The sequence below is a fragment of the Pseudopipra pipra genome, chromosome 8 (genome assembly GCF_036250125.1).
Source record: "Pseudopipra pipra isolate bDixPip1 chromosome 8, bDixPip1.hap1, whole genome shotgun sequence".
NCBI lineage: Eukaryota > Metazoa > Chordata > Aves > Passeriformes > Pipridae > Pseudopipra > Pseudopipra pipra.
This window is the reverse complement of record NC_087556.1, coordinates 32,533,640-32,556,764: the sequence shown is the minus strand read 5'-3', so window position 1 is coordinate 32,556,764 and position 23,125 is coordinate 32,533,640. Positions and strand designations below refer to the sequence as shown.

Genomic DNA, 23,125 nt, shown 5'->3' with positions numbered 1-23,125 from the left:
CTGTCATATCTCTCTATCAAACACAAGCACAAATATGTAGAAAATGTAATAGAAAAAAGGCAATTCTGCAGTGTTTTAGCAGCTCCTGACCAGTATCTAACAACTCTTCCTCAGCCAGAGCAGGGGTGGGCTTGGTGGTAAACGAAACAAAAATACAACTGGAAATCTTCAGTTTTGTTCTGAGCCGTTTCCTGTCTTAGAAAAACAAAAATGTGTGAAACTGGAAGGATTATTTTTGACAAAACTGCTGCTCTGGGGGGCCAGAGGCTTGGAGAGCACAGCTGGGGAGGTGGATCAGCAGCAGGACAAGGTTTGCACGGGGGGCTTGAGGAAGGGAAGGATCTGGACTGAGAGGAGTGGAGGGGAATCAAGAATTACCACCAGGAAACTCAGTGGGGCAGTAGGAAACACTGGCAGAGTAATTTTTTTCAGTTTTGTGTGTTTAGGTCTTTTTTCTTCTCCTTTTGATGGTCTTTTAACACGTTTGTCAGACTTTCACTCTGTATATTGGACATTTTGCCATTATAATTGATTGTATTTTTATATAGATCAGTTACGTGGTCCCAAAGTGTGGCCCAAACACCAAGAAAAGGGGAGATAATTAATGGCTTGTTGGGTGTGTGTTATTTTATTGGGTTGTTTTATATTTATTTTGCTTTTTTTATCCCCCATGTGAATTTTTACTGTTTGATCAGAGCTTCTCCAGACTGAGGCTCAATCCGGTTTCTCATGGGCTGTGCATACAAAATGGGACAGTGAGCAGAGAGCTGGGCACGAGAGATGCTCTTACTTTTGTTTTCATCTCAGAGAATCATTGAATGGTTGGTTTGAGTTGGAAGAGACCATCAAGCCCATCCAGTTCCACCCCTGCCATGGGCAGGGACACCTTCCACTAGCCCAGATTGCTCCAAGCCCTGTCCAGCCTGGCCTTGGACACTTCCAGGTGTGTGACATTCACAGTCTCTCTGGGCAACCTATTCCAGGGCCTCACCACTCTTTGAATAAAGAATTCCTTCCCAATATCCCATCTAACCATGCCCTCTGCCAGTTTATAGCCATTGCCCCACATGGAAACCTGAATTGGTGAGGTGGGAGCTCTAGGAGAGAGTCCATCTTTCCAGCTCTCACTTGAAGGGGTGACAAATCACTTTTTACAGCTCATCAAGAGCCAGGCTTTGCAATATGAATGTCACTGCTTAAAGGAACTACCATGAATCCATCAATTTGTAAGGCTGTAAAAGTGACATCATGGTGATGAATGGGAGGCAAGTTAGATCTGGAAAGGACATCTCTGGTGGGGTAGCTGTCGATAATTTATGCAGCTCTGTGTCTGTTATCAGAGCAGCCATCAGGATCATCATCTTTTTTGGTAGATTTGACCCCAGCTCTCTGTATCTTTGATTTCAGAATCATTTATCTGAAGTGAGGTTCAGCTGTCATGCAGGTGATACTGAGCATCATTTTCACATTTGCAGCTCAATTTTTAAACTTAACTGTGCCAGTAATGGTGTGGAGAAAAACTTGAGAGGAGGTGAGGAGAAAAACACCTTTATCCTTTTTTCTAAGCTTGATATAAAACTATTTTTACAGCTGATTGTCTGTATTGTTCAGCTTATACTAAAGTGTGCCTGTAACCCTTAGTAAGGTACAGGGAAATGATATATAACAGTGCAGGGTGTTTCTAGACCCTAAAATCTTCCCTATTATTTATCTTCTTAGTGCTTCACCTCCCCCTAGCTCCCTATTTCCTGGTCCCATTGCAAGGGGATGTTGCTGAGAGGGTGAAAAACTGGACTGAAAAACTGAAAAACTGTTAGTTAATTCCAGAGTATTTTAAAACATATTGGATAACACAACAAAATATTTAACATGTTTAATTCCAGTGCACTGAAATATATTATAAGTCATGGGAGAAGGATTTAATTAATATGTTTGAGTTCAGCCCAGGTTGGTCACCTGCTAAGCTGGGCTTAGTTGACTGAGTTGTGTCCAGCAAGCTGAACTTGGACAGTACTCTCTGAACTCCCCTTACTGAAATTTATTTTAAGAGAATGTGGCCAGCATAGTAAATTCTGAATGGTGTACAGGTGTTTCAAATGAAAATTCCAAGAGTTGAACTGTGCCTTCCTTCCCTACCCCTTAATCCTTCTTTTTTTTGGCTGATTTTTGGTGGGGGAGCAGCTGCCTGAGCATCACATGTGTCTCAGGGAGGATTTCTCCCCAAAAAGATGACAGTAATTTGGTTTTCTCCTTCAGTATCTTTCCATTTCTTCAAATGGAAAGGACAAGCTTAAAGTTTGATAAGGCTTTAGACTTTGAAAGATGCTCCAAGGACTCAGCTCAGCCCAACACTGTTTTATTGGGTTTTCTTGAATTTTCCCAGTCCAAGGCTGATCTGAACTGAAATAACAGAAAATTCCAGTGGAAAATTTCCATCAAACGATTGGAAAACCACTACAAAGGTGGTTTCAGTGGTGAATTGCCCTAATAATCTGTATTCTGGGGAAGACTTGAGAGTTCTGCTGAATTTATCCTCCCCCAGCTGCTGCAGAGCTCAGGGTGTCAGACCTTGATAGCAAAGTCATTTTTCAGCTTTCCCCAGCCTGCGTCAGCATTTTCCTCTTGGGGTTCAATTTTTTGTTGTTGCTGTTGTTCCTCTTTTATGATACTAATTCTTTTTCAGACTGGAGCAAAGAAAAATCTTCTCCCCCCTGCCAAGAACCCTCAAAATCCTGTGTTATGCGTGAAAAGCTGCAGATGGTTCATTCAGGAGGGATTGGATTTGCTCAGTGCAGGCCCAGGGCACGTGTTAAAGCTTTCAGCACTGTTTGCAGAGATGCTGGAGCTGGGTGCGCATGGGAATTCCAGGGATGCAGGCTCTCAGCATCCCAGGGACACTGCCTGCAGTTTCTGTGGGCAGCCTGGAGTGCCCGCATCCCGGGGATTTGATGCAGCTCCAAGAGCTGCCTGTACAACCACACTGCAGGCTCAGATTTTACATCTCTGACAACTTCAGGGCTTGCTATTTGATTTCAATAGTAAATCCAGTTTCTGTTTATTTCCTGAGGCTCCGGGCTGTAAAGAACTTTCCTAAACTTAGAAATTCACATTGGTTATGATTTTTTTTTTGAGATAAATGGCTTATTAGCAGGGCCTGGGCCTTAATGACTGAGAAAATCAGATGCATTTTGTGTCCTAAAGCCGTATTTAGAATTAAAGCTGGTGCTGTTGATATCATAAGTTTAGTTCTATGAAATAAATATATCAGCTAACTTAGGGAATGTCAGAGGAAAAGAGGAATAGCAAACCCTGGTGACAGATGCTCCGATATATTCGTAACACAGGCCATGCTGTTGCTTCAGTTCTCAGTGCTGGAGGAGCAGAGAGCTGCCTTCTGTCCCTGAAACAGCCTACTCCAATAAATAATTGGAATATCAGGCTTTGGATGAAAGCTCAGCAAGCAACTCCTAGAAAAACAGATGTTCCCCTGGAATCCCGGCGCACGTTTCCGAGCGCCGTTGTTCCGACCCGACACCAGGCACGGAACAGGTGTTCCACGGAATTGTCTGGGGTGGAAGTTCAACATCTGGCACGTCTTGCTTCGTTGGGTTTGTAATTGTTTTGTACTCATTTAATTTCCTGTGCAGCCTGGCTGGTCAACGGGAAGGGCTGGGCTTGGAAGGGGCAGGTCTGCACGAGCAGGTCTTGGATTTCATTAACCTTGGATATGGGTGGCTTTTTGCTGGGAATGCTGCTGCTCCCGGGAGATTATGTGAAGGATAAATATTATGGAGTAGCTTTTAGTAGTTGAAGTTTTAGTGCTTCTTTGTAAAAAATTGGAGAGACAGAGTGTTATACATGTATAAAAATATACATGACTGAAGTGGAAGCTGCAGGGGGGAAAAAGGCTCCAAAGACTGTGGATTTTTGCTGTAAACCTTAGTTTAGTAAGTAAACACTAAGTAAACCTTAGTGTGTACTGGTTTTAAGCCGATGCTTCCTGAGAGCCCCTGGGATGTAGGGAGTGAGCGTGGTCCTGTGTTTGCCTCACGTGATGATGGGCTTAGTTTGAACATCAAGAGCTCCTGTTGCTTCAGCTTTAAAAATAATCCCCAAAGTGACATTTATCGTGTTACTCTTGTGTTTGGAAAGATTCTGGTTCCTGCTCTTGTCACTGTGTGGATACAGCTGGTTCAGTGTGAGGAAGCCATATCTGAACAACCCCACAGAGAGGTGTTTTCCTGGGATGGTTTGGATTCCTGGCTGTGGGGGAATGCCCGTGGCTTGGTGGGGGTCACTATTGCCTGGCTGGCAGCTTGGGGTGTGGATGGTGCATCCTTCTGCTGACAGGAGGGTTCAGATTGGCCAGGTCATGGGCTTAGGTTATAACAGGAGTCGAGAGGAGGGTTGAGCATGATTATAGAAAATACTCTGTGCTTAAAGAAAGGGGAGAGCCTCAGGGAATGAGGTCTGGGAAGGCATTATTTCAGCTGAAAGAACAGGTACTTGTCTGTCTGTCTGACATCAGAAAGGGCCAGAGCTGCACAAGCTCTGCCAAGGAGGCTGTGAAGAAACACTCCTTGTAAGCAAAGAGATATAAAACCCACCTGCAGTGCCTGTGTCACCTGCACTGTGACACTGGTCCTGAGCAGGGTGGGACAGATGCCAGGTGAGCATCATTTTTAAATTTGATGCTCAGTTTTTCAGTTTAACTGTGCCAGTAGTGATGTGGAGAAAAAAACTTGTGAAACCCCTTATCCTTCTTTCTGAGCTTGATATAAAACTATTTTTACAGCTGATTGTCTTTATCATGCAGCTTATACTAAAGAGAGTCTGTATCCCTTAGTAAGGTACAGGGAAAGGATATGTAACAGTGCAGGGTGTTTCTAGACCCAAAATCTGCCCTATTATTTATATTCTTAGTGTTTCACCTCCTCCCAGCTCCCTATTTCTTGGCCCCATTGCAAGGGGATGTTGCTGAGAGGGTGCAAAGCTGGGCTTTTCTATGCCTGTTAGTTAATTCCAGAGTATTTTAAAGCATATTGGATAACACAACAAAACATTTGGCGCGTTTAATTTAAAATACACTGAAATACACTGTAATTCATGGGAAGAGGGTGGGTCCTGCCTGTTTTTAGTGCTGCAGCTCAGCAGCCCCTGGCCTGTGCCTGCTTTGCACCCCAATTTCACTGGCTCAGCCATTGGTTGGGCTGTGCTTGTGAGTTTGATCATTAAACTGGTTCAGATTTCAGAAAAAAAGTAAGTTTTCCTTCCTCCCCCTGCTGGTTTTTGCCTGGTGTGTTGGCAGTGAGATGTATGGGTGTGTTGGCGTCAGTAGGAGTGAGCTGGGGGTAGAAGACAAAAGGGATGAGAATGTGTAAAGCCTCGTGCTATCAAAGCCTTTGTGTTTCAGAGCAGCTGATCCAGCCCCTCTGGCATTGCCTCTGAGCTGTGCCTGTGTGTGCTGGAGGAGGAGGATTCACAGAAACATGGAACAGTTCGGGCTGGAAGGGAACTTTTAAAGTCATCTAGTCCAACCCCCCTGCAATGAGCAGGAACATGGACTCATTGAATAAATGAGATTGGAAAAGACCTTTAAGATCAGCAAGTTGTCTTCAACCAGATTGGGTTGCTCCAAGCCCTGTCCAACCTGGCCTTGGACACTTCCAGGGATGGGACAGCCACAGCTTCTCTGACAACCTGTGCCAGAGCCTCACCACCCTCACAGGGAAGAATTCTTTGGGATTAATTTTGTGTCTTTGAAATACCAGTGCTTGTGTTTTGAGGCGATATCTTAGAATTATTGAAGTGATACTTTCTTCCTTTCAGTCTTGGCAGCTCTGTGCCTGGTGGACCTGCTGGAGGAGGGTATCAGCCACGTGCAGATGTGGTGCAGAGGTGATGAGAGGAATTAGAAACCTTGAAACACAGTGGTACCATCACTGTTCCTCCAATTATACAACTGCTAAAAATATATTGCTGTACATGGGAAGCAGCTTAAGCTTAAAACCATGAACTTTCTCTTCTCAGAGTACATATCAGTTGCCTTAACTGCAGAGTGGAGGGCTCTGTGGAGAACCCTGAAGCAGGGAGGAGGAGTTACCTGAAGCAGCAGATTTGAGCAGCTCTGTGGTGGGTCTGTAGCTTCTGACCCGTCTCACCACCGTGCTGACCTTCCACACCAGCCAAAGAGAACCTTTGCTATTAACTTGAATATTGGCCTCCATTTCAATCTTCATCTTTGATTAAATACTTCTGTCATTAAATTCTGCCAAGTGATGGTGTCGACCCTGATAAACATGCCCAAGAGTTGGCTGCTCACCTTTTCCTCCCAGGTAACAGCTGCTTTACCAAGTGTGTTCTGAAGGGTGTTTCTAGTGCTGTTTCCAGCCTCTGGGGTCCTGGGCCACCGGTCTCCAAGGACCTGGTGTGGAGGGAACTCAGGTCATGGTGGAGTTAGAGGAGCAGAAGGAAGATCAGGAGTGAGCTGGTCCCATGTGTTATGGCCAAGCTTAAAATTGGCACTGAAAGCAGTGTCAGAGCTCCCCAGGCACAGTTAAATGCACCATTTGACTTGGAAGCCTGAGTATTCCTTTCACTGCAGGGTCGTTGTTTGGGTTTGGATTTCTGCAGTGCAAAGCTGTGCTAGACTTTGGATACATTTGTAAGGTTTCCAACCTGCTGTGCTGAAAACTTTAAGCTCTAACCCTGCTCCCTTCCTTCCTATATTACACCTCTTACGTGTTACGAGTGAATTCTCATGAATCCAGATGTCATGTTCTCCTTTTCTGCCTTGTCTGACTCTCTAGACAGGGCACACACTTCTGCTTTTGGTTTTTCCCTTCCTCCCCTTCTCTTCTCCAAAATGAAACACTTCACTGCTGAAAGGCAAGCATTTAATGTGGCCATGATGCAGTATTTAAATTCTGTATGTATTTTCCATTGTATGTAATTAGTTTTTGTTTTCAAAACGCAATTTTAAATATTCATCCAGATCTATTACAAAGGAACATCTGTATGATGATACTTTTTCTGCAGCTGAGGAACAGAGGAGCCACTGGGAAGGAACCAAAGGCAACTTCTCAAGTTAATTGTAAGATTTTATTGGTGTTTCACTCCACTGCTCAAGGGTTTCTTGTGCAAATCAATCTCAAACTGCTTAATTTATGTATGAGCCCTGCTTGAAAGGCAGCACAGATTGATCTGCTGACAATGCATGGGGAAAGGTGACCCTAATTTGTGACTTCAGTCACAGGCCTGTTGGGAGAGGGGGATGCTGGAGACTTGTGAAAATGTAAATGCAGATTTTTGCTTTGGCTCTAAAGGTTCTCCATCCATGTTCAGTCAAACATAATTACTGTGGGGTGTAGGTGGTTTTTTGGTATTACAAAAGATATTAACGGGTCTTAAAAATCAGTCAAAGTGGTTTTCCTCAAGCTTTGTTCCTCTAAGATTTTATAAGGAAGTCCTGAAACTTTCTTGTTGGCCAGTGTTGAATTATTTTATTAGTCCCTTGATTAGTCTGACAAGTCTCTTTTCCTTCTCCATGTTTCTGTGTTAATGAACTCACTCCTTTGGTGAGCTCACAGGTAAAATTGTAAATAATTCAAAATACAGCCTTGCTGCAGACCTTTATTTATCTAAAATGAGCCCAAGAAGGATGGACAATTAATATTTATGCAGCGAGAGACACATTTGGAGGTGAAATGGGAGTGTAAAATGGCTGTGGCATAGACCTGATGGCAGAAAACATGTAAAAATAATAATATAACGAAATAATCCAATGGTTTTTCTTTCATTTTCCCCATAAGAGCATTGTGTGCCTTAATCTCAACTCAGTCTTGATCCTCCTCTTGGGTGTTGGGCAACTCTTGACGTGTGAGCATCCCCCGGGGGCCGTGACTGCGGCAGGGGTGGCTGTGGTAGCCATGGCCAGGAGTCACAGCTGCCACCACCAGCCCTGGAGTGACAGCCACTTCCTTTCCCTGTGCTGGGGGCCGTGGGGACGGTGGCAGTGGCCAGGGCTTCCTGCTGACTCAGCATTGACATCCTGCCCCGCCACCTCTCTCGTAACCGCGAGGGGCAGCTCGGCCCACGACAGGGATCCTCACTTCAACTCCTTATCTGGGTGTCATTTCTCCTCTGCTGAGCATCTGCCGTGAGACTCTAAAGTGTCTTTTAGGATTTCTTTTCTGACGTAGAATTCCCAGCGGTCTGGGGTAGGAAAGGGATTGACAGGGCAAGGCGAGGTTGGCAGCAAGAGCTCAGGCAATTTATAAACCTCCTCTGTCGAAAATCAGACGAGGCCTTTTCTCCCACGCTGTCTTGGAGTAGATTGGCTCCTCTTTGTGCTCTCCAAAGGCTGGGCTTAGTCAAATGTTCCTCAAAACAATGGTGCTGGCAAAGGGGGGCCAGGGGAGGGCTGGCTCCTCGCTCCTGATAAGCTTTTCTATATATAAAACTGCGTGGCTGGCTCCTGATATGAGACGTTCTACTGGCTCCTGATAGCACTGATGTGATAGGGAACGTTCTGTTAACCCTTTCATCCATTCAGCAGTAGTTAGAGGTGTCACTTGCTGTCCTCAAGTCGTTTTGCTGATGACTGAGAGCAAGGCTCAGCTCTGAATTTCATGCACTGCATTGCAGAAACCGCTGCTGCCGCAACCGGGAGCGGCAGCGAGGAGGAAATGGTGAAAGCGGCTTCAAAAAAAGGCATAAGTCCAAGCCCAACTGCAGGGTAGAAGTAAAAAAAAGGAAACAAACTGAAAATACTTTGTTCTCCCTTTAAAAATGTCGTGGAACAGAGATTCACGTTAGGGGATTGGTTATGGGATGAACCTGAAGAAATATGGTGTTTTAAATACTCCAGGGAAATAATTCAGCTCTTCCTGTAGATCAAGAAAATTTCTTTTAGCTCGAGAAATACTTTTACAGCAGGTTTTGTGCTTTGCATGGAAGGAGTTGGTGGAGAATCGCGTGTGGAGTCACCTGAGCGTGGACAGTGGGTAAGGTGAGGTTAGTGGGGTGGTGACACCGTGTACAGGTGGGATGGTGGCCTCCAGCTCCAGGATTTGCTGTTCTGCTTCTCAGTTTCTGCCTGTTCTGCTCTGGCTGAAGCTGTGGTGAGGTGGGATTTGGGCTCAGACCTGGCATTTGAGGTGCAGATTGTCACTGCAGCCAGGAGCTCTCCCCCCGGAGCTGCAGTTTGCTGGCTGAGGCATCGCAGTTCAGATGTGAAGTAAATCAACTCTCTGGGGGTGAAAAGGGAAGAATCAACTTCTTGTGAATTTTCTGGTTTTCGGAAAATTTTCTGAAAAGACTTCTGGTTTTGTGGAGTTGTTGTTGTTGTTCTGGTCTTTTGCAGCTGGACCTTCATGAGATGACTGAGCGTGGTTGGGTTTATGTGTCCCTGAGGGAGATGTTCCTTAAGGGGCTCCGTCTGTGAATGTTGAAGGTGGGTGAAGGAATAGGGGAAGGCTGATGGATTAGCTCTCCTCACCAGCAGAGGATGGTGGAGATGGCTCCTGCTCTGCCTGGAGTGAGCTGGGAATGGGCAACCAAACCTGCCAGTGGCATGTGGTAATGTGAATGCAGGGATGGGGACTCGGGCTGTGACAAGGGAAGGATAAACTGGCATTCAGGTCAAGGTGGATGTGAAGTCAGTGGGAAATTCTCACCTGAGAACAGGCTGGAGCCATCTCTGGGTTTGGGTTGCAGAGGGCAGATGTTGTGTGAGCAGGCACAGGGCATTGTGTGAGTCCAGTTTGAGAATCACAGAATCATTAAAGTTGGAAAAGACCTCCAAGATCATCAAGTCCAACCTTGGAACAATCCTCACCTTGTCAAACAGACCAGAGCACTGAGTGCCATGTCCACTCATTAAAGGACACAAGATCTGGAGGCTTCACAGCTTAATGACTGAAACTATTAAATGTCAGTCCTGGAAAGTGTTGGAAAGGTGTGGAGAGAGTGATGTGTCCTGCCATATCACACTTTGTCCAGTGACAGTATAATATGCCTCATGGATTTCAGCAGAACCTGTAAGTGTGGTGGGCTTGGCCCTGCTGGGTTTGTGCTTGGACTCGATGATCTTAGAGGGCTTTTCCAACCTGAGTGATTATAAGTGCTTTTGTGTTGTAGTGGATTTTACCCCTGCCTCAGAGATGATGCTTTCTCAGAAGCATGTTGACAAAAGATGGATGTGATGGAACCTCAGTTTGCAGAGCAGCTGTTAATTAGAAAAATGAGACCCTGAAGAGTGCACGGGTGTGGCCTTCACAGCAACCTCAGTTATTTATTGTGTCTGTGAAGGCTTGGCCTGCATGGGGAGTGTTGTGTTCATGGCATTCAAAGCAGTCTTGTTTAATTTGGGGAATGTTGTGGAGAGGAGCCATCAGCTGCACCATGGAGTTGGTGAAGAACTTTGCCTCCGCAGGAGAACCAAGGAAAGGACCTGTCAGAACCTTCCTGTGGCACGATGCCAAAATAAATGAAGGTATGAGGCAGTGACTGGATTGTTATCCGTGCTTTGGGCTGATGTGGCCTTACCCAGAGCATCAGGGCTTTGGGAAGGACCGTGGGCTGAGAGAGTCCTGAAGGGAGTAATGAAAATTGCTGGAGCTTGGGAATGATCTGTTGGGAGAGGCTGGACGAACTGCTGCTGTTATTGAGTTTACAGAAGAGATGGTTAAAGGCAGATGCCTGTCTTCAAACATAGAAAGCTCAAATGGGAATAGTGTGGAATCCATCTTTCTGGGAGTAAAGGAGCAGTGGGCTGAGTTTAAAATAAATTTAAATAATTAAAAATTAAAGAAAGTGTGAAGGACTGGAACGTGGAGCTGAGGGATGCTGAAGAACTGGAGATTTGGGTGAATGCTCCAGAGTAAAATGTCAGAATTGGGGTAGGTCCACCCTGAGGTGAGAGAATGGCCTGGGTAACTTGTCAAGGACCTTTTGCCAAAAAAGCCCTTTTTGCTTGGCCATGTTATTGAGCATTTTGCAGCTATACTGATGTATTTAGAATTAATCCTCTTGCAGTTGTTAGGCACCTAAATAAAACATGACTCATTTAATTAATTACACAGAAATCATGGGACTTTATACTTCACTTTAGGTAGGAGTTATTTTATCTCCTTCTTTAATGATTAAAACCTCAGCTCATGACACAAAAGTGTATGAATCTTAAAAAAAATATGATTAGGGAATTTTTTTGAATTAATATAGGTATTTGTATTTGGGTTTGGTTTTTCAGTTTTTTGATTGTTTGCTTTTTTTTAACAACAGAAGGAACTACAGGATGTTTGTTTACATTTTGGGGAATATTTAAACACTTTTCTATGCATCAGGTAGGAAATAGTGAAATAGTGTCCTTGGTGTACTGACTTTGGAACTATATGACCACTTCAGAAATGCACCTGCTGAGATGGTTGTTTCCTGCAAAAGCTGGTCAGGCAGGGGCAAAAACTGGCTTAAGAGTTCTTTAAACAGTGTTTGACAGGAAATATACATCTGGGAGAGAATGTACTAATCATCTTGACCTTCTTTATTGCAGCATGGAAATAGAGTTTTGAATTTGAAAATAATTTTCATCTCTCTCTCTGAAGTTGTAGTTACTTCTTACTTGCTGTGTGCTCTTTTCCTACTATTGTCCCCCTGTGCTGGCACTGCTGAGGCCCCACCTCAAATCACGGGGAGGGTTTTGGGCCCCTCATGACAAGAAGGACACTGAGGGGTTGGAGCATATTCAGGGAAGGGAACAGAGCTGGGGAAGGGTCTGGAGCACCAGGAGCAGCTGAGGGAGCTGAGGGGGCTCAGCCTGGAGAAAAGGAGGCTCAGGGGGGACCTTCTTGCTCTCTGCAACTCCCTGACAGAAGGGGGGGAGCTGGGGAGGGTCGGGCTCTGCTCCCAGGGAACAAGGGACAGGAGGAGAGGAAACAGCCTCAAGTTGTGCCAAGCGAGGTTTAGATTGGATGTTGGGAAAAATTTCTTCATGGAAAGGGCTGTCCAGCCTTGGCACAGCTGCCCAGGGCAGTGGTGGAATCCCCATCCCTGGAGGGATTTAAAAGGCATGTGGATGTGGCACTTTGGATACATGGGTTAGTGTGGCCTTGGCAGTGCTGGTGAATGGTTAGACATCATGATCTCAGAGGGCTTTTCCCACCTAAAGGATTCCACAGTTTTTGTGATGTGAAAACTGGCTATTCCAAGCCTGACTGCGTAGCTTTAGATATGATATCCCAATACCTTCCCAGCCTTTGCGTTGCTCCATTGAGAGCCGCTCAGGCACGGAAAAGAAATCTTTCCTTCTTTTTTGTCCCTTCATTTCCATAACTGTGGGGCTGCAGATAATCCCTGTATGCAATACATGAGTGGGCATGAGTGTATATTTTTCCAAAATTAAGGTTGAAGTCAGAGTTCATTCTGTTCCTGGTTTTAAACACATCTAAGCCAATTCTCTTTTTCATTCAGTGTATCCCATAGCATATTTTCAAAATGCTTTAAATCTGATCCTGATGAGCAATAGCACCAAAGAACACAGGGAAATAGTAGAAAAGAGGTCACTGTCCCACTCAACACTGCTGCCTCCTGGTGATCGTGGAATAACTTGGGTTGGAAGAGACTTTTCAAGCTCATGTAGTCCAGCCCAAGTATGACTTGCTCATCTAGTCCAGCCCATCTAGTCCTGGGTGCATTTGTGGAATCCTGTTGATTGAAAAATTCCCTTCCATTTTTAAGGTGTGAAATGTCACTTTGTAAGGCTGGAATGTCCCCCCCAGTGTCCCCACTGTCAGTTAATCCTTGTTGGAGCAGACCTGCTAATGCAGGGCTTAATCTGCTGGTGACAACCTGTGATTTATATTCCCAGGAGACCCCAGCCTTGCTAATTGAAATGGATTTGAACTTGTGTTCACCGTGCTAGGCTGGGCTTGGAGACTTACCGAGAAAGACAGATAGAACCAGCTCTGCTGGGTCAGTAGAATTTAAAAACTATTATTACAAAAGTGGTCATTCCTGTCTGTATTCAGTAGGTATCTTTCAACATCAGCTTTTTGAACAGATTATGTATTTTCTCTATAAATCCTGATCTAGTCTATGAATGAATGTCCCATAGGTGGCTCACCTGCCTCTAGCACATCAAAAATAATCACTTCTTGTCTGTCTGCTGCCGATTTTTGTCACTCACATCCTCTGTGCCACATCTGCTGGCCTCCCCTTACATGAAAATCAAAGCAAATATATTAATTTGTCCACCTGAATTAGACACAAAGTGACTAAGCAAGAAAGACAGTCTATCAAGCTTAATTATTCCAAATGGAAATTCATTTTATTCGGTTAATTGGTGCTTTGCCTCGCTCAGTCTCTTACGTGTAAGTGATTATTCTGATTTGTAATTCTTAATCAAATTATTTCCCTCTCCTTTAGATGATCTTTACTGAGAGTGATCATGTAGCATACTTGAGGAATTTTTACTGTCAGATATAATTTTGTGAGCAGTTGTATTATAAAGGATTTTAAAATTAGGTATTTATCCCTTTAATTCTCTCGTTATTCCTGAAGTGGTCAGATACAAAGCTTGTCTTGTTGTACAAAAAATTATATGTACAATATAATAGGTACAATAAACCCAACAGTGAGTGTGCTGTAGACAGTCCTATTAAAAAATTATAGGTTTTTATGGTGAAATTTGACTTTTTATGGCAGAATGTTTTCTAACTTGTTGTGTAGCTGAATTTAAGGAGTGTTTCCCAAGCAGAGAGGTGTCTGCCTGAGTTTTTTTGCCTCTCACTGGGCTGCACTGAACACATGTGCAAACATCTCCACAAATATCTGAAGTCCATTTCTTTTTTTCCTCTGGATTTTAGGACTTCTGGAATCTCTGAGGCAGAATCACAGGGAACTAAAAATAAGAATATGGAAACTCAATGGATTGATTTTTTTTTTAATTATTATTTTATTTTTTACTCTTTATTTTTAAAAGCAGGTCAAAACATGGGACTTGAACAAACTTATGGAAATTTGCTTTGTTGCTTAATGTATAACTTCAAGTAGAAAATCATTATGGAATGGCTACCCCTAACAGGAGGAATACTGAGAACCCCTAATAGGAGGAATACTGAGAAGCTGATCCCAGCTGGTGTCCTTAGAGTGGTGGTGTGATGGGTGGGATGTGCTCCCCGTGGAGCTGGACCCAGGAGCCTGAAGTTCTGCTGCTCCACAGGCTTCAATGCCAAATGCCCACGGTGGGAATGGTGGTGGAGGGCCTGGGTTTTGGCTGAGGGGTCTGTGGGACTCAGCACCTTCCTGTGATGACCTTGGAAACACATGTAATGAAGTGTCCAAGGCCAGGTTGGATGAGGCTTGGAGTAACCTGGTCTAGTGGAAGGTGTCCCTGCCCATGGCAGGGGGTGGGACAAGATGAACTTTAAGGTCCCTTCCAACCCAAACCATTCCGTCTTCGTGCAAGTTCCTGCTTTTTCCCCCTGTTGGTTTTGAAAAGGAAGGAGCACTTCTTTTTCTGTCTATTTTGTAAAATCATAATTCAGCTGAACAGTTTCCCTTGGAGTGCTGCAGTAATGATTGCTCACCCCGATGACATAATGGCACAATAAAGCTGTAACCAAAAACGAGGTCATGCGGGAGCTATTCCAGTTAAACTGTAACTTGGCACTGCCTGGTGTGCTGGGATGGGTCACACAGTCACAGTCCATGACTTTCCTGAGGCCAGAGCTTGAGGAAAGAGAAAATAGCTGCAATCAGCCCAGCTGGAGGTAAGAGCTGCTCCTGTGCCAGGAATTCCTGGCCAGGGGAGCTGCTGCCATGTCGGCTCACTTGCTCCAGGTAGGGAATCCCCCAGCCTAGTGGAGAAAAGACTGGGGTTTAGGACTTGTAGAATCACAGAATGGTTTGGGTTGGAAGTGACCTTGAAGATCATCTCATTCCACCCCCTGCCATGGGCAGGGACACCTTCCACTAGCCCAGGTTGCTCCAAGCCCCGTCCAACCTGGCCTTGAACACTTGCAGGGATGGGGCAGTCACAGCTTCTCTGGGCAACCATGTTATTTAGAGGGACCAACAGTGTTTGGAGTTTTATGGGTGAAAAGCAGGAAGAGTAAAAGAAGAGCCAGAGCATTTCTGTCTTTCTTTTTTCTTTCCTTTTTTTTTTTTTTTTTTAATTTTTTATTAAACTCAATTTTTTGGGTAGGCACTTGTTCTTGCTGTGGCCAACACCTTAAGTGCCAATGCCTTGGTCAACCTACAGTACCAGTGCTTTCATGTCTCTCATGTCTCTCATTTTTAATCCTCTTTTCTGAGTTGATGGTGCTTATCCTTGAGAATATTAACTTTTATAGCACTAAAAATCTGGGGCATGACCTGAGCTACAGGATTCTAAAGCCTTGGGGGGAAAAAAACAAATCCTAACAGTCTCTCCACCCTCCTCTGTGTGAGCTGGGATGTGTCACTGTTTTATTCCTGCTTTAGGAGGACACAGGGGATGGGTATCAATTTAACCTGCTCTGAAGCAGCTTGTGCATCAGATTCCTTGGAAAAGTCTCACAGCTGTAGCAGGGCCACGTGCCATGACCAAGGTTTTATTGGCCTAGTTTCTTAAAGCCCAGGTTTTACTTCTGAGCTGTCAGGTCAGATGAGGATTCAGTTCTGCGGCCAAAATAGAAATTAGCCATGTGTAGTAATCCATTAATCCCTGAAAATAATGCTGTTTGTTCACATTTTGGGGCGCTGGGCTGTCCCCTGTGACATCCCTGTGGGCTGTGTGAGAAGTAGTGGCAGCGATCCCAGAGCTGGGAAGGGCTGTACAGAGGTATCACACACTCCCCAAACTTCTGAGCTGATCCCTATTGAATTGCATCTAAATTCCAGGTGCTGTGCCTCCTGGGACAGAGGCATTGTGGCTGTCCCATCCCTGGAATTGTTCAAAGCCAGGCTGGGTGGGACTTGGTGCAGCCTGGTCTAGTGGGAGGTGTCCCTGCCCATGGAGAGGGTTGGAAATGGGTGATCTTTAAGGTCTCTTCCAACTCAAACCATTCTAGGATTCTGTGATTCTTGGCAGGATTTGAGTTACCTGTACAATTTTACAGTGATTTTTTTATCCTTTTTTTTGTCATGGTTATCAAGTTCTCTGTTGGACACAGAAGTGTTTATATGTAACAATGCAGCCTTTTAAATCTGTCTTTGCAACAGGAATCTCTGGCACCTCATTCAGATAATGAGATATAGCTAAATAATAATGGTAGTAATTATAAAATACACGGAGTAGTAATAAACTACCAATAGTAGTAATAAATTACAAAAAATACTAGTCCATGGAGTGGACTTCAGGACTGAAGTGCCTGAGCCATTTAGAATAGAATTACAGAATCATTAAGGTTGGAAAAGACCTCTGAGATCATCAAGTCCACCCTGTGCCCAATCCCCACCTTGTCACCCAGCCCAGAGCACTGAGTGCCACGTCCAGTCATTCCTTGGACACCTCCAGGGATGGGGACTCCACCACCTCCCTGGGCAGCCCCTTCCAATGCCTGAACACTCTTTCCATGAGAAATTCCTCCTGATGTCCAACCTGAACCTCCCCTGGTGCAGCTTAAGGCTGCTTCTTCTCATCCCGTTCCTGGTTTCCTGTCAGAAGAGGCCAACCCACACCTATCCAAGGAATAAAGGCTGGAGGCAGTGGGATATAAGCAGATAAATGCCCTGTATCCCATGTGGATATGAAAACAGTTCCTGTTTCTTTTACAGGAGGGGCAGCAGTTGCCTCCCAGCAGAGCTGTGTAATAATGACAGTGTGTCTCTACCTGGATCTTTTGCTTCCCACTTTTATCAACAAGAGGCTTCTTTCGTAGCACATGGTTGTCCTTTCTTGTTCAGCTGTGCTTTTCTACCCACCTGTTCTCTCTGGGGAGTTGTTACTATTTTTTACTTCTTGTTTTAACAGGCTGTATCATGACATTGTACCTTTGTGAGGATGGAAAATGCTGCTGTGTCTGTAGCTGTGGGGTTTTTTTCATTCAAAAAATTATGTTGTTGCATTCCTGTGTGTGGTGGACATAAATATGAATATACAGTGAAGCTCAGGGTGTTTTTATGTGATTGCAACTCGCTCACCTCCCCATCCACTCCAGTCTGAAGAGAAGTAGTTCCAATTTCTCTCAGGGAACAAGAGACAGGACAAGAGGGAACGGCCTCAAGTAAAACCTGGAGAGGTTTAGGTTGGAAATTAGGGAAAATTTCTTCATGGAAGGGGTTGTCAAGCATTGGAAGAGGTTGCCCACGGAGGTGGTGGAGTCCCCATCCCTGGAGGGATTTAAAAACCAAGTAGATGTGGCACTTGGGGACATGGGTTAGTGGTGGCCTTGGCAGTGCTGGGGGACTGGTTGGACTTGATGGGCTCAGAGTGCTTTTCCAACCTTAACCATTCCTGATTCTATGAAATTTTAGGGTCTTAGAGGCCTTTTTCAACTTCAGTGATTCCATGATTCCCCACTTGGTCTATGCTGAGCTCAGTCCTTTGCATCGCCCTCTGTGCTGCAGCTCCTGAATTTCCTGTAAGTTTTAATCCTCCTTCCTTTAGCAGTGGAAATGCAAAGTGCTTTGGTCAAAGAGTGGGATCTCACAATTTGCATAATCTTTGGCGATGTGTTTATTTTTAATAAATTGTGGGACTTCAAAGTGTGCTCCAGTTCCACTTTATCACATCCAAGAGAACAGATTCAGAGTGTCTGGCATGGAATTGGCATCTGTAAAACCCTCCTAACAGTGATTTTGTGGGAAGTGTTGATGTTCCTTCCACCTTCCCGTCTCTTGGAATCTTGCCAGCAGCTTCAATTATTTTGTTTTTTTTTTTTTTTTTTTAAGGAGCTGGATGTATTTTAAGGATGAGCCAGTGAACTAAATGCTGCCTGGGAAAATCAGGCAGCAGAGCCACTGCCAGAATTGATTACTCGAATTTCCAGTGGATTTCAGCAGCCTTTGCTGAGGATGTGAAGCATCCCAGGATTCAGCACCTCTTCCCTGGCAACACGAGCCCTTTCCCTATTGATTCTCCTTTTATTCTGGCTTTATTTCAGATTTCCAAATCCTCCTTATTCCTTGCTTTCTCTTCAGTACACATTAATTGCTGCTGCATGTCCTGATCTTCCAGCATCCTATTGCTTTATAATTATAAATATAATATAATTGTAAATTGTAAATTTTGGTGGTTTATATATAATGCTAAATACAATGTAGGTACATTTTGCAGTCAGGTGTTAAACATAATTAGTTATCCAATTAACTATCTAATCCAAGAATGGGATTAGATAGTAAGACATTTAGTCTGCTTAAATTATAAATAGTAGCAGAAGGAATTGAGTGAGTAAATTGGTCAGCAGGAAGCTGAACTGAAGAAAAAAATATATTTAAGAAAATAAATTTTGATGGTAACAATGCTTTTTATTATTCTTTCTTTACTTATTATGTTAGAGAAAAAAATTAATTGAGTTTCCAGACCGTGTATCTAAAAAATACCATGTGTGTGCTGAGTTGGAATTTACTCCTGGGTGTAGGACTGGGTATAGGAGAGGCTTGGAATAAGGTTCACTAAGTAACAGATGTGTGAGTGGCAAAAAGGTGGTGTGAAAGTTGTTGTTACAGGAGATTTTTATACAGTTGATCTTATCCAGAGATCATTGCAGGTGGATTATCCCACTTTACATAGAAAGGAAGGATTTTCTAATGGTTATTCTAATAACTGCCAAGTTCCTGAAATTTTTAATCTGTTGTTAGGCAGATTAAATGCCCTGTGGAAATTGTAATATTAAATGTGTTTTACTGTATCAGGGAGCTTTGTTATGCAGTCTTTGGATGGTTATGACTTCAGCAGTGGATGCAGAGCCACCATCTGGATGTGTCCTGCCATTTACAAAACACAGAAAGTCATATTTGCATGAAAACATTTTTAAATCAAGCACAACTGGTTAATGGCTGAGATGGCAACCTCTTATAATTAATATGTTCATTAGGGACTGGATAAATACACAGCAGATTTAACAAGAGTTCTTTTCCACCTTGACTTTGAGGGATTGGAGTGTTTCTAGACCAACTGACTTATCTACATCTATTAATTTCCCTGAAATTCTCAAAGCAGCAGCAGGTTCTCATCACACTTTTCCTTTAAACTTCTCCACGTTGGAAATTATTTTCTGGTCTCAGAAGCTCTGAAATTCTGTGTTTGGAAAACTTTGGTGAAATGCTTTATAGGAATCAAGTGGGATAAGGAAACTCTGAAAAGTGTGTGTTAAAGGAACTTCAGACTTCATGGGGTTACTGGTCTGCTTGGTGGTTAAAACTTTTCCTCTTTGTTTTGATCTCAGGGCATATATGATGCCAAAATTTCATTGGAGTGACATGTTCAAGGAATGACTGGATGTGGCACTCAGTGCTCTGGTCTGGTTGACACGGTGGTGATGGGTCACAGGTTGGACTTGATGACCTTGGAGGTGTTTTCTACCCTAAATGATGCCCTGATTCTGCATTGGCCTTGTGGAGGAAAGTCCTGTGGATCCTTCAGACATGTTCTGGCCACGCTGGGATTTTGGGCTCACAGTGCTCATGCTCTTTGCACAAGGTCTAATACTTGCAATTAGGGCAGGAACCACCAAAAATAGGTGAATTTTGCATTTATCCTCAAGATTTGTGTTTCTCCTCAAGATTCCAGCTGCTGGTACTTGGGAATTATCTCTGGGAATACCCTCCAGACTCCTTAACTCAGTGTCCTCGGCTGCCCTGTTTTATGGGTGGAGCTTTTCTGCCCTGATTTCTGTCATCTTTGAATCAGCTGAGTGTTACATTCCTCTTCTTGGATTTAAAACATCCTTAATGAATTTTTAGTGTGCACAACTGGTATTTTCCTTTTCTGCATCCATATTGGACATTTAGTGATAAGGGAATGGGAGCGTGTAAAACAAGATTTTAAGTAAATTTAAACTTAGATGAAATATCACTTTTTTTCTTTTAGCTTTGTTCTGACACGAGATAAAAATAGGTAATAATAATTTCACCTGAAAATTTACCTTTTGCTTTGTTTGGGTTTTTCTTTAGGTCCAGGATGGAACATTCCTGCTCGCTCCTGCTGCTCTGTGTTAGTTTTCTAGTTGCACAAGCTCTGCCACCCAATGGAACTGAATTTCCAAAACCAACCACAACAACCAGTAAGGACATCACTTATTTGTGGGGATGGGAGTGGGTGTGGAAATGGACTTCTGGTGACATATTCCTGGATAGTTTTCCAGGACTTTGACCCCACTAACATACTCCTGATCGTGCCAGGTGACCTCTGTGTTTGGTCTCCCTATGTCTGGTGCTGATGTTTTACTTTCTCTTTCCCATTTATGGGAAAAAGAGGGGAGAGCTTTGGGAGAGGTGGGGAAGCCTGAGGTGTCTCCTCCTGACTGGGTTCCAAGCTCTCCACGCCCCAGGAGCTGTCACTGTGCATCTCCAATGTGGTGGGATGGGGGCACAGATAATATGAGATCAATTATCAAATAGACAACAGGATGAACATATTTAAACATAATGAGGAACTATGACCTTTATATGAGTCCTGTGTTTTCTGATGATACAAACTGCCTAAGGCAAGGCTTGAGGAGGAGGGTAAAGTGCAGGTGTCCTGGGTAAGATTATGTCAGGTGAAAAATAGAGGAGTGTTGTTCCAAGACCTGAGAACAATCCTTTACTCACTGGTCCACCACAGCATCTTTAATTCATCCTCATTTCTGTTTTCAGAATTTCTTCCGCTTCCTTCAAGCCCTCCTACAACCACATCCTAGCACATAACAGTCCTGGGGAGGGGCTTGTTCAGGGGAAATGAAGTTTTTTGGAGGAAGTGTGAGGCAGTTTTTTGAGGTTTCCTGAGGCAGTTTGGATGGGGCTTGGGCAGCCTGGTCTGATGGAAGGTGCCCCTGCCCATGGCTGGGGGTGGAACGAGATGGGCTTTAAGGTCCCTTCCAACCCAAACCATTCCGTGATTTTGTGAAGATACTGATTCTATTCTGTTCTTTGATGGGGTGATGTATTTTACTTGCACCTTGTCCTTATCCTTCATAATCCTGACTCTCTGCCTTGGAAATCCCTGTTCTGGTTAGTGGTGCTGCTCAGGCAGTGACAGTGTGTGATGCTGAGCTCCCATCAGAGAGGGATTTCTGGAGGCAGAGCTCCTCCATGCTCTTGGTTGAAGGGAGATAAAGCTGCTGATGTTCCATATAAACAGTGTGGTGAAACCTTGATAAGTTTTCAGGTGACTGTTGTTGACACCCAGTGTTTTATTGAAGGATATTCGTGCGGTTTATTTGCTTTTAATCTGCCTGTGAACTTTACACCCAAACGGAAGGAGAGCCAAGCAAGAATTAAGTGCCAGTCCTGGCTGATGGCCCTTTGAGTGTTTTGGTCCTTAGTTGTAATAATGTAAATGGAAACATGGGAGATTTAGATCAGATTTTAGACTGAAATTCATCCCTGTGAGGGTGGTGATGCCCTGGCACACTTCCCGGAGAAGCTGTGGCTGCCCCATCCCTGGGAGTGCTCAGGGCCAGGTGGGATGAGGGGCAAAATCTTAGTGTTGTTTTGCTCAGTGGTTTCAAAACAAACAAATTGCTGCTATAAATAAAGATTTATCTAAGTGTAAATATGCTAATTAATTGGTCTGCTGAAGTGTTGTCAAGTAGCTGTTGGCCCCTGCTTCTTGTCTGGCACCTGGAGCAGCAGAAAAACAAGTTACTAATATTGGTCTGAATATGTAAGAATATGGGAATTGAGAAAGGGAAGTAACTTGTAAGTGGTGTGACTTCCCAGAATTTTAATACCATGAGCACAAAGGGAGTTTTGCCATCGATGTTGTTCATCTTCAGTGCTTAATTCGAAATCGTGTTGCATTTAAGTGTGATAATATGGATAAGAGTAATCTAATCATCCACATTTTAATTAAATCTTAATTTCAGTGATATGATTTAGAAATGATTAGTATGACTAAACTGTTTTTCCTAAATATCAAAGCCTTCCTTGCTTTGCAGTGAGGAGCAAGGAAGGGTTTTGTCTGACAGACAAGTACACTCTGAAAAGACAATGCTGCAGAAAACGTTCCAAGATAATAGGATTATCTAACACATTTGATAGCCATTGAACTAATACGGTATTTTTTAATACAAAAATAAAGATTTTTGATTGAAGCATAAAGAAAACTCCATTTAAAAGACTCTGGAAAGAACTAAAGGTTCCTAAAAAAAAAAATCCATCTCTCCATGGTAATTTCATGAGTGATCCCAAAAGATAAGATGCTTTTGATTCTGAAAGGAATAGTTATAATTCATTGCATATCATTATTTTAGCTGACTTGATTTTTTAAAACATTTGCTGAATTAAAATGCCAGCTTTATTCTTATTTTAAATATGGTTGCCCAGTCTGGATGGCTCCATTTTTAGCACTGCTGCCATTTTGCTTCCTACAAGAGTACCATGAAATTGCCACCATGAAATTTCCCTTTCGTAAAATGAAAATATTTTGGGATTTATTGCACTGCAATTTAGTGGAGAAATTGCCCTGACATTTACTCAAATTATTCAGCTGTATTAAAAAAGTATAAAGCAAAGAATCCCAGAATGGTTTGGATTGGAAGTGACCTTAAAGATCATCTCGTTCCAACTTCCAAACCAGTATTTATTTATTTGGATTTTTATAAATAAATATAAATATATATTCCAAATAGATACAACTTTATGCTCTCAAAATACGTGTTACAGACTATTTATACCTGACACTGTCCATAGCATTCACACAATTCCTGGTAACTCAAATATTAATTAGTTCTCCAGTATTAATCATAGTCAGGATTGTTTCAGTTCCTCTTGTATTTTTACTTATAAAGTAGTTTAAATGTGGAAGCAGCCTGGGAATTGCAGTTGTAAAGCTTTTAAAACCTTTCCAAATGTTTTAATTCCTTTAGTATTTACTCAGTGAGTGTTTCATGGGGTTTGTGCCCATCTTTACAATTCCTTTCCCAAACCAATGTATGAACATGCAGAGGGAATGAGTTTATCGGGTGAGTTGGAGTTTGAAAGGCAGCAAATGGGGCAGCTT

The 23,125-nt window shown here is 43.4% G+C and overlaps 1 protein-coding gene across 7 annotated transcripts in view; it reads left to right on the top strand.

The window, feature by feature from the left end:
• Window positions 1–23,125, top strand: part of PTPRE (protein tyrosine phosphatase receptor type E) — a 104,022-nt gene that overhangs the window by 46,397 nt on the left and 34,500 nt on the right. For 6 of the 7 annotated variants that reach the window (XM_064663528.1, XM_064663529.1, XM_064663531.1 and 3 more), the window contains one exon: window positions 20,095–20,204. In XM_064663528.1, coding sequence (XP_064519598.1) covers window positions 20,095–20,204 — 110 coding nt within the window. Of the gene's footprint in view, window positions 1–14,616; window positions 14,769–20,094; window positions 20,205–23,125 lie in introns of those variants that run through there. The other variant, XM_064663527.1, reaches the window with a different exon arrangement.